Source organism: Channa argus, chromosome 14, assembly GCF_033026475.1.
Source record: "Channa argus isolate prfri chromosome 14, Channa argus male v1.0, whole genome shotgun sequence".
Classification (NCBI taxonomy): domain Eukaryota; kingdom Metazoa; phylum Chordata; class Actinopteri; order Anabantiformes; family Channidae; genus Channa; species Channa argus.
Window position 1 is genome coordinate 22,925,501 of NC_090210.1, and position 13,166 is coordinate 22,938,666.

General features: G+C 40.5%; 1 protein-coding gene across 5 annotated transcripts in view; it reads left to right on the plus strand.

The window, feature by feature from the left end:
* The first annotated feature begins 3,866 nt into the window (after positions 1 to 3,866).
* LOC137098886 (extended synaptotagmin-2-like) overlaps positions 3,867 to 13,166 on the plus strand; it is a 38,701-nt gene continuing 29,401 nt past the window's right edge. The window contains exons 1-2 of one of the 5 annotated variants that reach the window (XM_067475579.1): positions 3,867 to 4,025; positions 5,054 to 5,441. In XM_067475579.1, the coding sequence (XP_067331680.1) occupies positions 5,061 to 5,441 (381 nt within the window). In that variant the 5' untranslated portion in view covers positions 3,867 to 4,025; positions 5,054 to 5,060. Of the gene's footprint in view, positions 4,026 to 4,077; positions 4,492 to 5,053; positions 5,442 to 13,166 lie in introns of those variants that run through there. The other 4 variants (XM_067475578.1, XM_067475580.1, XM_067475581.1 and 1 more) reach the window with 4 other exon arrangements.

Here is a 13,166-nt window from a genome sequence, read left to right on the forward strand (position 1 = left end):
TTAGGACTCATTTATAACTTTTAATATTATTTTAACCAAATCTGTGACTTTAGCACCTCTGCACATAATTGACTGGCCAAACCAGCTTGGAGGTTGTTACTTAGGGAACTTTACTCCTTATGTTATTATGAAAGTACAGGATATTTCACCTCACCAGCCAAAATGCTTGAGAACACCAGATGCTGCAGGACTGAAATAGCAACCGTTAATATGAAGCGTGGTAACTTTGTTTTCTTATATGGACCAAAGGTTTGCATTTTATACACAATGTTCAACATGCAAAATGACATTTGTAATCTTGTCTTTGAGTAATCGTGCTTTTATTGAATCTTACTGAAACACTTAATCTACCTTGTTTCATTCAGGATACGAAATTTGGCAGAAAGATGCGGTTAAGCTGATGATGACAACTAGGACCATTAACCGCAGCTGCAAAAGCGAGACCCTGTTTTGGCTTTCATGTCAAGATTCGCACTTGAGTTACCGAGTTAAGAATCCGAGCTAAGCTTGGAAACTGTGCGGATAAGAAATTATTCTTACTGCTGCACAGGAAAAGGTTTCAAGACCATTTGCTACGCTGTGACACTATGTCCTAATCCAAACAAAGGACCAATCAACATGCACTATAAAGCTCTTTCAGGAGTCATGTTGTGGTGAAAATACCAAATTAAACATTTTGAGAAATAAGTAGAATCTTTTTAAACTCAGCAACTGCAGACAGATTGTTAAGAGACAGCGTGGAGACAGGAATTTAATGAAATATTATCAGTTATTTTTACTCCACATTACTACTGACTACTGTATGAGTCAGTACCAAGTCAACCCCTAAACAAATGACACATGTATTCTAATCTATTTTTACTTTTCAAATGCAGTAGATAATATAGTAAAAACTGGGGAATCAGACAGAACAGAAATACACAGATATTCCAAAGATTAAAAAAAAAATCCTCTCCCCATCCATAAATGCATACAATCACAGCTGCAGTGTACATGGTTACTGTCTTGTGCTGTAGAGTCGTGAAAATGGAGCGAGGATGAAGTGGCACGTATTTACACAAAGCCAGAGACAATGAGCTGTGGGCAAAAGCATCAACAGTGCATTAATATGTGCTGACAGAAAAATGTAAAGCAGTCGCTCTCTGTCCAACTGCTTCAAGTGTTTTATGGTTTGTGTATAAACCCACATTTAAACAGTGTGGTGGCGTGAGCACACACTGTTCTGTGAAAAAAAGGTCCTGGTGGGACTGCTGAGCTAGTCTCTTCATTTTCTTCTCGTTATTATTCATTTTCATTTCTTGTTTTCGTAATAACGAATATCCCATATTTTTTACGGTTAATTCAAATGCTGGAAAATCAAGGGGAAAATTCCTGGGGCCAAGTTGTGGTGCAGTGCAAGCACTTTTTTTAATTTATCTAATTAATTATCCATTGTCAATGATCCATTTAATTTTAGCTGCTTTGAGTTTTACTCCTCCTTCTGGAGGTCAACAAAGCTTCTTGTGCTGGACGTGCCACAAATACAGAAGGACTCGGTCTCTGCTGGTATGGAATACACATCATACTCAAATGGGTACAATATCTTGGGGAGTAACGATTTTACGTGATTACTATTCAAAATAGAGTTCTATTTTTCCCCACATGGAAAAAGGAAAGTCTTTGCAATAAATGTCCCATCTCCTCTGCCTCGACTCTTCCTGTATTTCTTTTCTCTTACCTGAACAGTCTGGAGACACAAGATGTTTATCGCCTCAGTGCTGTAGCTTTGGAAATTGCTCTTCTTCTGTCCTCAAATTAGGAGGCATTATTCCACCTCCTCATCATTATCCCTCTCGCTGCCATTATCCTGCACAGTTTTCAGAGAGGAAAGGAAATCCAATGAAAATAATGAGCACAGCAGTCTTGTAGGCTGCATTTGTCCTACAAAATAATCCTTTATCGTTATTTTTTAAGGCCATTACTGAATCTATTTTTGTTCTGGAAGGAAATCATCTTAATGCCTCAGTTTACTTTCATGCAGCTGATCATTAAAGTACTCGTGGAAGTCGGACATTGTTGCCAATTTTAATAACTCACTTACAGTGGGTTCTTGAATAACAAACGGTGGGCACGACGACGTGTGGGCACAGATGAAGTACTGACATCTTACGAATGTCAGCTTGGACGTGAGGACAGTCTGCAAACGAGCACATTTACAGGATCACAGCAGAAAATGTTTTAATCACTAAACCCCAATAAGGTCAACCTCACAGTTTACAGAAGTCACAGTTTAGTTAAGGTCTATTACATTTTACAAGTCAATGCACATTTTACAAGTCAAAACTTGTAACTATAGTCAACACTAAAAGAATTGAGATTTGAGTGACTAATTTTTTTCCTGGTTTTTTTCCCAATTGAAAGGAGACACATAACGCCATATTAATATTACTAATTTAATAAATAGTGGTTTCTAATGAGCGTAAAACAAAAAGTCTGTCGAATCCACAGAATACTACCACACATAATGAAATTACAAGTGTGAGTTTTTTTTAATACTTTTGAGTGCAGACTTTAACATTTGGACTTGAGACCAGATTCGTGAAAATATAATTCACCATGTGTGATACAGACAAATGCTCCACATCAGATGCGAGGCCTCCGTTCACTAACACTATTACGACATCTAGTGGGGAAGTGCTGGTAGTAAGAAAGGAATTATTTCCTAGAAAAACATCCTGGCTGGCTTCACTTAGCTTCTTGTGGGTCAGTGATGATGTCGGCAGCAGCTTATGCGCCATCCTTATAGGCAACAGTTGGGATGAAATGGTTAAAGGGCAAAGGCGAGTATTCCTAATCCCATTTGCCAAGTGTTTATATGTGATCAAGTTTACCAGACCAAACAATATGCAGTCTCAGCATCATATGCCATGAGCAAAATATTTAGGGAAAAAAAGAAAACAAGGTAATGATGACAATAATATAAAACACTAATGGAATTCTGAATTAAAGCAAATATTAGGGGATATTTAAAACTTGCTGCATCATCCACAGTTGCTTTGGGTAAGGTTGCGTCAGGCTCATAAAGACATGACTTGTGATGGTAAAAGGGATTAAAGGGAAGGCTCGCAATTATCACGTATTTCCTTAATTGTTCTTTTTGTCTGAAGGAAGGGGCGGGGCAAGTTAGGCCACATCTAAAATCTGATTGGTCACACCAGGTGACCCCCCCCCCCCCCCCCTCCTCCTCCTCTGCCAGCTAGACATAGTGGTAGGAACCTGCTGAGGAACTTTCAGCACGAGGAAAACTGACAAAATCGGAGACTCATATACATTAGTCATTATAAATACGTATTAATGTATAATAATAATCATTATTATGTACATTTACATTTCTTTCATATGAGAGCTTTGTAGCAGTTGTAACCAGGCAATTTTCCCTGCAAACAATGGAATTTTAGCTCCTCATAACTGTTTATTCTTCTTAGAGTTATATACCTAGCAACACATTCTTACTATTATATGGTTTATTATCTCTGTGCAGATGTTTAAATGAGACGTGCCTCCTTTTCACTGACACCTTGATTTCAGATTGACACACAACGGCTGATTGTAGCTGAATACACATTTACATGCATCTTTGGAAATATTTCTTACTTCCAGTAAAAGAGCTTTTATCTCTTTGTCACAAAGTCATTTAGGCACCTGGCCATTGTTTTGAGACAGGCACCTGTATTTTAAAGTGAAAACATTTAGGTATAAGTTAGAACGTCTCTGTCTAATCCGACATTTCTGAAAGCTTGGCGAGCTTCGCGCCGCAAGATGGCGCCCGGCCCCGCTGTTGCGTTTGCGTTTTGAAGCTTCCCTCCCCGTCGGAGGCTGACCTCTTTCCCGCGATGACAGTTTCCTGCGGGCTGGTTGAGAGGGACGGGTCGCCTCCACAGCAGGATGTACCGGAGGGGAAAGAGGGTTATCAGAGTTTAGCTACTCGGCATGCAGTAAACTCCGCGGGAACAGGGAACTTTAGTTGATGCTTCAGTTGGATACCGGTGAGTGACGAAGTGCTACTTTTCTCCGCTGGTGTTTGGTTTACGCAGAGCTGGCGAAGTCCTCCGCGCGATACGTGTCAGTTTGGAGACAACGTCACGACGGACTCCGTTCGAGAATCTGCTAGCGGAACGTTGCTCTACCTAGTAGATGCATTTTTCAAACTCTAACTAGTGACTTGGGTACAACTGGGATTTAGTACTAGATACACTAATATTCGGCATACATATGATAAAAAGAAAAAGTACGTATTGTGGTAGAAGTTCTACTTTCATAACCGCGTCACACTTCGCCGCTGCCGTCCGCGGCCGTGTTGTTTGCTGGCCGGGCGATTACAGGGTGGACGGCCGAGGCACTTCCAAAGTTAAGACACACGTTAACATTTCTCGTAGTTGTACTGGACCAACGCGGATTTGCAGAGCGGATTCAAACTTTTCGAGCGACGCATGAAATGCGCCACTTTTCCAGGTAATAAAGGCCCCCAAAAGTGGACATTTCTGTAGACGGGTTTCGCAACCGGGGCAGAAACCGGGATGACTGCTCAGCCTGCAGCCTGGATGGAAATAACGTAACTTAGGCTGAAAAAACACATTTCAAACCATCACAACTAGCTGACAGTTAATATTGTAAAATATTACACCAGGGACAGTTTAATACACTAATATTTGTGTCAGGTTCCTAATTACAGTTGATGAATTTAAAACCCTTGTCTTTGTTATTGGGCTCTTTTGCTTTACAAATGCAAAACTGTGTAAACTTCTTTTGCTTCTGTGCTGGTTTTAACACTTCTACTCACTTCAACTCCAATGAAAATATTTATTAATACTATGAATGTTATGGTACATTTGTAGGGCACAGTAGTGGGATTGTTGTGGCCAACTCACGTGGTTTTATTCCTTTGGGCATAGCTACAGTGTGGCTTTGATATAACTCTGACCTTTGACCTGTGGAGATGAGACAGCCACACTTTAGTCAGCAGTGGCAGGACCCTAACATTTGCTGTAATTGTCTGTCAAAAATGTCTTTGCAGAGGGGAAATGAGTAACACGATGGAGGGTTCGGCACAGCCGGGTGTCAGTGCGAATGGACCCGTCAGGGCAGAGGACCCCGCGATGACCCCCGCCACGCCCCCGCCTCAGTCTCAAGGAAAACCGAACGACGAGCAACAGTCATCACTGACTAATGTCACAGACATGTGGATTAAATTTGCAAAGACGTTTGCCATCATCTTCCCAATCTACATCTTGGGATACTTTGAGTTCAGCTTCAGTTGGGTTCTGATCGGACTCGCTGCATTATTCTATTGGAGAAAGAACCACAGCTACAAGGACTACAGGGTAAACCGGGCCTTAGCTTTCCTGGAGCATGAAGACAAAGTAGTGAGCCAAACTGTGTCTCATACTGAGCTGCCACCATGGGTAAGTCTTCCAGCATTATTACATTCCTGGTAATATCACTGTCTTATCATCACTGCTTTGTGCTTTGACTCTGTTTCAAGCTTCACCCTTTTCTTGGGTGTTCTTCCAGAAAGTGGAGCATCCCAGCATTGACTGGGTACCTGCCAAATTGGCTGATGGAGATATTCCCTGCCATGTTGTTCTACTCATTTTCCTTAGTTGCTTTACTAAATGTACAAATGCTTTTATATTATTCTCTAAGACGCCGGACGTTAACGCTAGTCTCGACGTTAACCTGTAAGTTGGAAAAAAGCCACTTAAGACAGAACATCCGGCCGACAGCTCTTTCCGTATGTTCCCACATGCAGCCAAATCAAAAGTCCAAACTCAAACACAAGCTATATTTAATACACATCACAAGACTTGGCTGTGACATTTATTGACACATTTGAAATTGATGACTAACAGACTCACAGAAGAAGGAATATTTAAGAAGTGTAGTGGGTTTCAGTTATGTTTTCATACACAGCCATCAGAAATGTCACACATTTTGTGCTTGTGATAACAGCCCATCAGCTCACCATCAGCTTTTAATCTGCTCTGATTGTTTTAATCCTGTTAACTGCCCTAAGAAGGCCTTGGTGAATGATTTACACATGGCCGCTGAGCGCATGTTGCTCCCAGGATTGGCACAGGCAAAGCAGGAGAGTCGTCAAACCTGTTCTTATTTTAACTTGAAATATGTTTGGTGTGTCAGATGTGCAGCCAGGTCACAATAAGGCGTGGAGAAGCAGGAGACACACTGGCAACACACCTCCCATAAATGTGGAATCTACTTATTTTCTGCTCCTCCAGCCAACCTGGCTCATCCTCACAATGCTGTGTGTGTGTGTGTGTGTGTGTGTGTGTGTGTGTGTGTGTGTATAAAAACACATTAGCTTGTCAGAGCTGATTCCCTTTAGTTCTTTGGCCTGTGGTGGCACAGTGTTTTTCCAGGAGCCCTTTTGCCCACTGGGCAGTGGCTGGAAAGGTTTACTTCAGTAATGTGTTCTGCCATTTTTATTTTCCAAGCATCATAAAGTCCACAAACGTATGATATTAAGAGGGAACACAGTTCAAATGCCTCTGTGTTGAATCCACAGACCCTGCCCCGAACACCACTCAAGTAACCTATGTTGTCCTGAGCATTTTAACTGGTGCACCAGATGGCACCGTGCCAGTCAGAATCAAACACAGCCCCCCTCCCAACACCGAGCATGCCATCAACACATCCATTATCACAGAGACCTCCAGGAAAGCAGTGCTCAGCAACAACTCCAGGCACTCTGCAAAAAGCAATGCAGAGCATCTGTCGTGTTTGTTGTGAGTCAGCGAGCTTCAGAATGTTTTGGCTTGGTATTACGTTTGACCGAGTCTGCTTCCCAGCTGTTGGAACCCACATCGGTGTGGCTAATGATGCTTGAATATGTAAACAAACGATGTTGATTGACTGCTTTTCATTAACCCGCTTGAAGTGAAACGGAGAAACCAGTGAAAGCATGATCATGCTGCAAAGGTGAAGTTTGACCCTTGAAAGACACTGGCAGTCCCCATCCTTCATTCTTTATCTGCATCACCTTTGTCACACTAACCTCAAACCTCACAAAGTTCCTGAGTCATCATGTTACGAACAAGAGTTACTAACAGGAAACAGGAAGCCATCATTTGGAGCCCTAATCTTAATGTTACTGCGTGTAATAGTGAAGTTAATCGTTTAAATTGTAAAGTGCCCAGCACTCATTACAAATCTTTAATTTGGTTTAGTCCGAACTGCTGTACAGACCAAAATCTAATCTTATTTTTGCAGTTCCATAATTGGTTAGCAAAATTGGTGCTAACTTTTCGTTTGATTGTTTTCGGTTGTTAATAAAATGACCAATGTAATGTTAGGATTTCACAATCAGGAATCCGTTATTCATTAAACACAGTCTTAGTCTAAACACAAATGAATGCACCAAGTACACTGACAAAACAATAATTTAAAAAGGGCTGCGGCAATCGATTCTCGATTGATTGATTTGTTTCTTGATCAGTTTTTTTAGTTTAAAAATGTGTTTTAATCTATAGCTGCAGGCTCGCTGCATCTCCAGTGATGCTCGTTTCGTTAGGTCTTTAAACAGACCTGTGGTTGAGTTTCCAACAAAGCCGCTGGTGCCTACCTCCACCTTCCCTGCACTTATTTTGCACAGATTTTGCAGTCTTCGTCTTGTGGACTGACTCCAATCCTTCTTCCCGTGGTGCCATTACTTTCATCAGTTGGTAGCGTTTATTCACCTGTTGTCCACAGCACTGTTATTGCAGTATGGTGCTGTGGAGCCTGATGTCAGGAGGCCTGTAGCTGCTGGTCTCCTGGCAGTGTTACCTGCAGAGCCTAAAAGGAAATAGTGACTTTTTCAGATTGCTGGTTTTGTTGAACCAAAAGTCAAAAAGGTGTTTGGTTATTAATGATATAAAAGAATCAGCAGCAAACCCTCCCCTCTAAGCACCTGTGTTCTGTCAACTGACTAGTTGTTCTGTGTTACTTCTGTTTTGAAATTCATTGGGGGCTTAAGTGAATTTCACTGTCCTGGAACACACTCTTTATAAAACTAACACGTATGTACAATTAACAAAATAAACATCTGTAATATATTAGCAAGCACATTTTGTCGCCATTACTCAAAAATAGATTTTGGGGAAAGCCCATACTTTCCCATTGGCTCACTCGCTCAGCAAATATGCTTGGAATGAGGTGTGATGCACTGTGGTTCATAGTTGTGCCTGAAGTAATGCTGTAGTTTTATCTGAAGAGAAACTGACACGTCACACTGCTGTCAGACACAAATATGGATCTATGAAGGTTCTGTTGTTTAGATAGCAAAGATCTTTCTATTGTTGACGTCTAGGAGTATTTAGTTATGTAGTATCACCCAACATGATTAGAGCAGCCTTACACAGGTTTTGCAGTCTTTCTCTCAGTGTGTCCATCCACGATTCATTGGTCCACTCAACGTACATTCTTTAATAATGTATCCCTGGGGCTTTTTTTAAATACTGGATTTGGATCAGAACCAAACCCTACGTATTAGTTTTTGTGACAGATGGAGCAAAGACAAGCATTGTTTATCTGTCCGATTTTTTAACCTGTAATTACTAATTTGTGACATAGTACACATAATTTCTGAGCGGCATGACTCCGGTAGAGAGATTATCCATAGGCACTAATCAACACCCACATTTAAACCTTTGAGAACAGTTTAAAAGTTTCCCTTCGCCTTTGACCAGAATATAATTATATTAGTTTTCTTTTTTCATCACATTCTAATAATCAGCTAATAGTACATCAAACAGCGTAATGTTTGTCAAATAGTGTGTTTAATTGGTGGAGTGTCCTGTTTGGAATGTTGAAAGGTTAAAATTGAAAGTAAATGGAAACCTTTTATGTGACGTCTAGGCCACAAAGGTCATCTCAGGTCACTGCTGGCGGGATTCACTGGGGTGAGGATATGTTGAGATGGGTGCAACAACGTTTCTGAAAAGGGATTCGATCAGGCCACTAAGCTGACAGTCTGGCTGTTTTGCACGTGTTTTTTTGCAGGACATGGACAACAAGAAGTTGTTGACTGCATGTGCTCCACCAGATATGAGCTGGCTGTGACGGTACAGATTAAAAGTCACCTGCGTTATGGACGCATTCAAAACACCTGTGGGAAGGTTAATTATTTGTATGTTATTGTTGCACAGTTGCTCCTGGTGTTTTACTTGATAATATATGGCCTGCGGGAATTTTTTATTTATTTATTAATTGTTTAGAAACACTAAAAAACATTTTGATTTATTTGTATTTTTTGCCATCTCGCCCAGCCTTAATTACCACCTACTTCATATTGGGCCTCCTCAAAATAGTGGGTTAATTTTCATACTTTTTAGTTTCATTAAATACTAGCATTTTGCAAAAACTACAAAGCAGTTTTTGAGTCTGGAATATTTATTGCATAACTTTGGAAAAATGCAGATCAAATATGAAATTTGTGTCTGAAACAAATTTTAAATAAATGTGTGTGAGCATGCGCTGCCTTGCGTGCAGTTCTCATGTGTGAATGTGTGTAATAATAAATAAATAGCTAGGTGGTGCAGATGTCCAGGCAAGCTCAGCAAAAGCCTTTCTTACGAGAGCTAAATGTTAAAACAATCGGGTCCAAAAGAGTGTAACTCTATCATCAGCCTTTCAAAAAGACAGACGTGGAAGCTTACTATGACAGCAGCGTAACTGTCCTTCTCCTCATGCTCTCTGCCCCTGTGCTCTCGTGTTACATGGCACACGGTGGGAACATGGAGGAGCAGACAATGGAAACGATGCGCTGCTGTTTCTGCTTTTACCTGAAGCTCATAAGTGCTGGAGGTGTTCATTTTTTGGTGTTCTTCCCCAGCGAAGTGCATCGGAAGAAAAGCCATCGCGGTCTGTTTTAATTGTCCGGATCTGGTTCCTGAGCAAGTTTGGCTCCGGATTTAGGACCTTAAAGATTTCTCTGAAAATAGACAAAATAGACTTTGGTCAGCACTCTGGGACTGACTGCGAGGTGACCAGGGTACAACAGTGACCAAAGTTCAGTTTCCATTCAAATGTATTCAAACTATATCCTCCCATGAGTAAAATTTTAGCTTGTCACAGGTTTTAAATTGAAAACTCACAACAAAACCAAACATAATATATAAGTAGTGATGGAGCAAAGACTTTGCAACAACAACAATTAGTTAGTAAAGTGAATCCATTCATACTTCTTGAAAACAATGTCATAATCTAGTCTGTAAAAACTGCTACATACACAAGCAACAGCTTTTACAGTTTCCCAAGCCTATAGGAACGATTATGTGCACAAAACATGCAGTATTTGCAATAATGTGTGTAGTTGATCAGAACATCAGTTGCATTGTGTTACATTCAAGTTTCAGAAATTCAAATGCTTGCGTAATGCTCCACAGCATGATTTTAAACAATGTTGTGCATCAACTTCAGCCCAAGTAACAACTCCACTTTAGTGTGAGGTGCAGTTGTGCTGTAGTATCCACACACCATTGCAGGCTTTCAGATCTAAATCTATTAAACGCCAAAATGTGTTCTCTGTTCAGGCTTTCGATCCTCAACACACAGTCGAGCTCTCACGTTTCCTCGACTTCTCTCTCTTCTAGCCGCAGACTCTTCTCCTCATGTCGGTCTCTATTTCTCTCTCAGCCTAAATATAGGCGTCCGCATGGAGCAACTGTCTCACCGTATGGATTTCCTGTTTCTAAACCTTTCATCACCACCTACGGTTTGGAGTGGAAGGTGATTTAGCAGGTTTCCTTGTTGCTTCCATTGTCACCTTGGTGACGAGAGTCCCTGTCCACCTAACAGGGAGCGAGCATGATCTTTAGTCAGCAGGCGGTGACAGAGCAGGGGTTTAGGAAGATGACAAGAAAAATATTTTCTTTAATTTGTCAGGTGCAGATCAGTTGAATAACTTCCAGCAGTACCTGACAGAATTATTCACCCTCTCCACACCTCTCTCTGTTTCTGTTGCTCTCACACACATGCTTTTTGTCGGGGGTGTGGCTGGAAAGTGAGGTTAGGATTTCCAAACAGCTGTTACATTGTTTGGCTGCTAGTCTCACCCACTTGACAGGCTTTGACACAGAGAATACCAAAATTGATGCTTCAATCCTGTACTGACCACCCACTAGTTCCTGTTTCAACAATCGTACAGAAACCTCTTTTTAGACTGAAAAAAAATCAATGCGTCTTAAAAAAGGGGTGTGCTAGTGTGGGTGTGATTCTGCAGGCAGATGAAATATGATCCAGGGAGGTCAGTTTGACTAATCCATTCGTTTTTAGGTTTATAAGATGCACTGCTCACACGTTGCACAGCAGTTTATCATGCTAAGTAGGGCTGGAGTATTATAATGAAGCTAATGATGATTCTGAGATAAACAGTTGCAACACAGCGTTTAAGCAAAGTAATGTATCCAGAATGCTGCAAAATATTATTATTTAGATTTTTTTTATTAAACTGGTAATATAGTGGTCTGTAATGTATCAGAAAATAGTTGAGCCAAGTGAGACAAGGCTACCATACTTTTTCATTCCTGTTTATTTTTCTCTGATTATGGAAGGCCTGTGGCATTATTTATCATTTATTAAGACTTGTTACTTTCAGAATACATTTTCAAAGTGACTTAGTTCTGAAACAATAGAACAATGATGGACAGGACGTTAATTATAACTTTATGAGTTAAGTAAAAATTCCAAACATTCTCTGGGAGCCGGATTCTCGAGCATTGGCAATAGCAACGCTGTCAGCAACACAAGTGGATGAGGGGTGGATAGATGGATGGGTGGTGTTGTTTCTGTGGAAACATGTTGCACAGCTGTGTGGCAAGAAGTGGTTGCCTTCAATACCCTGTTTTTTTTGTTTTGTATTGTTTTGTGACACGCACAAAAAGAAATATTGAAGAAATCAAAGATAGAAAAGTTAGCTTAAAAAATAGTCAAAACTTTTAAGGTCCTTCTGGTTATTTGGATGCTTATTCTCACAGTTTTTCTGCAGTGCTGAGTCATGTTGGTTACATTTGTTTAGTACCTCCCTAGTGTTATTTCCTGTTTACCTCAGTCCAACATGAGGTAACAGCCATTTGCTCTTTGCCCGAATGTTAACTAATTACTTTACTTTTTGATCCCCTCATTGACTCAGCCTTGTTTTTTTTGCTGTTGCTCGCCTAAAAAGGGAGAAAACTGTGCTTCTGTTGTTGGTTGTTTTGTGGCCAGATGAGTCACTCTTTCCTCCTCTCAGTCCATGGGTCCAGCTGCTTTGTCAGGTTGTTAAAGAGCCAGCCAGCGTAGCTGACTGCTATGATTGTATACAGGTACTGGAGGATGGAGCAGAATTGGACCAGAGCCACATCTTGTGGAGCTTTATCTTGAGGGAAACCTTAAATAAAGTGTACTTGCAGACACACAGTGTAAACACATCCAACCTGTAATTTGGATGCCATTTCCAAGTTTGGCTACATTTCAGTAACTTCCCTCTCATCCAGACCCCAGCTGGACACTGTGTCGAGAACTGGGTCCCATGAGGCCATTGGTAGAGCTGACTTCCTATGTCTGAGTAATTTAAGATGGGTAGCAGACGTGTTCTTGGAAATCTTGTGATGTCTGACTCATAAAGAAATCAGGCTAGAAGGTATTCAAACAACAGTAGTAAAATAAGCCCGAAACACCAGGCTCACCAGCAAAACGTTTCTAAAGATACTGTAGCACATGCTGGCACATGTGATGGAATGATTTGTAATGACTCAGTTTCCTAATTCTTTTAGAATGTGTGTTTTTTTTTTTTTTGTATGTTCTGTTTTTCTTTGCTGCAAACTACATATTTTTCATGGCATTAACGTCGAAACAGATGAAGATAAGGGAAGCGCACAAAAAATAGAACTCTCAGTAACATTACAAGTAATAGCAAGATTTATTTGCACTTTTTTAATTCAGTAAATCTATTTAAGCTGTATTGCAAAGAAATTGATGCTTCCACATCAACATTTGCTTTTTTTTTTCTTGCTGCTTAAAATAAACAGAATATTTATAAGGTTTTGGCCTGTAGGTTACACAAAGCCCGACATTTCAATGATGTTGTCCTGTGCTTTTGGAAATGTACTAATATTAAACACACTAAACTGTTCACAAATATTGAGAAAATA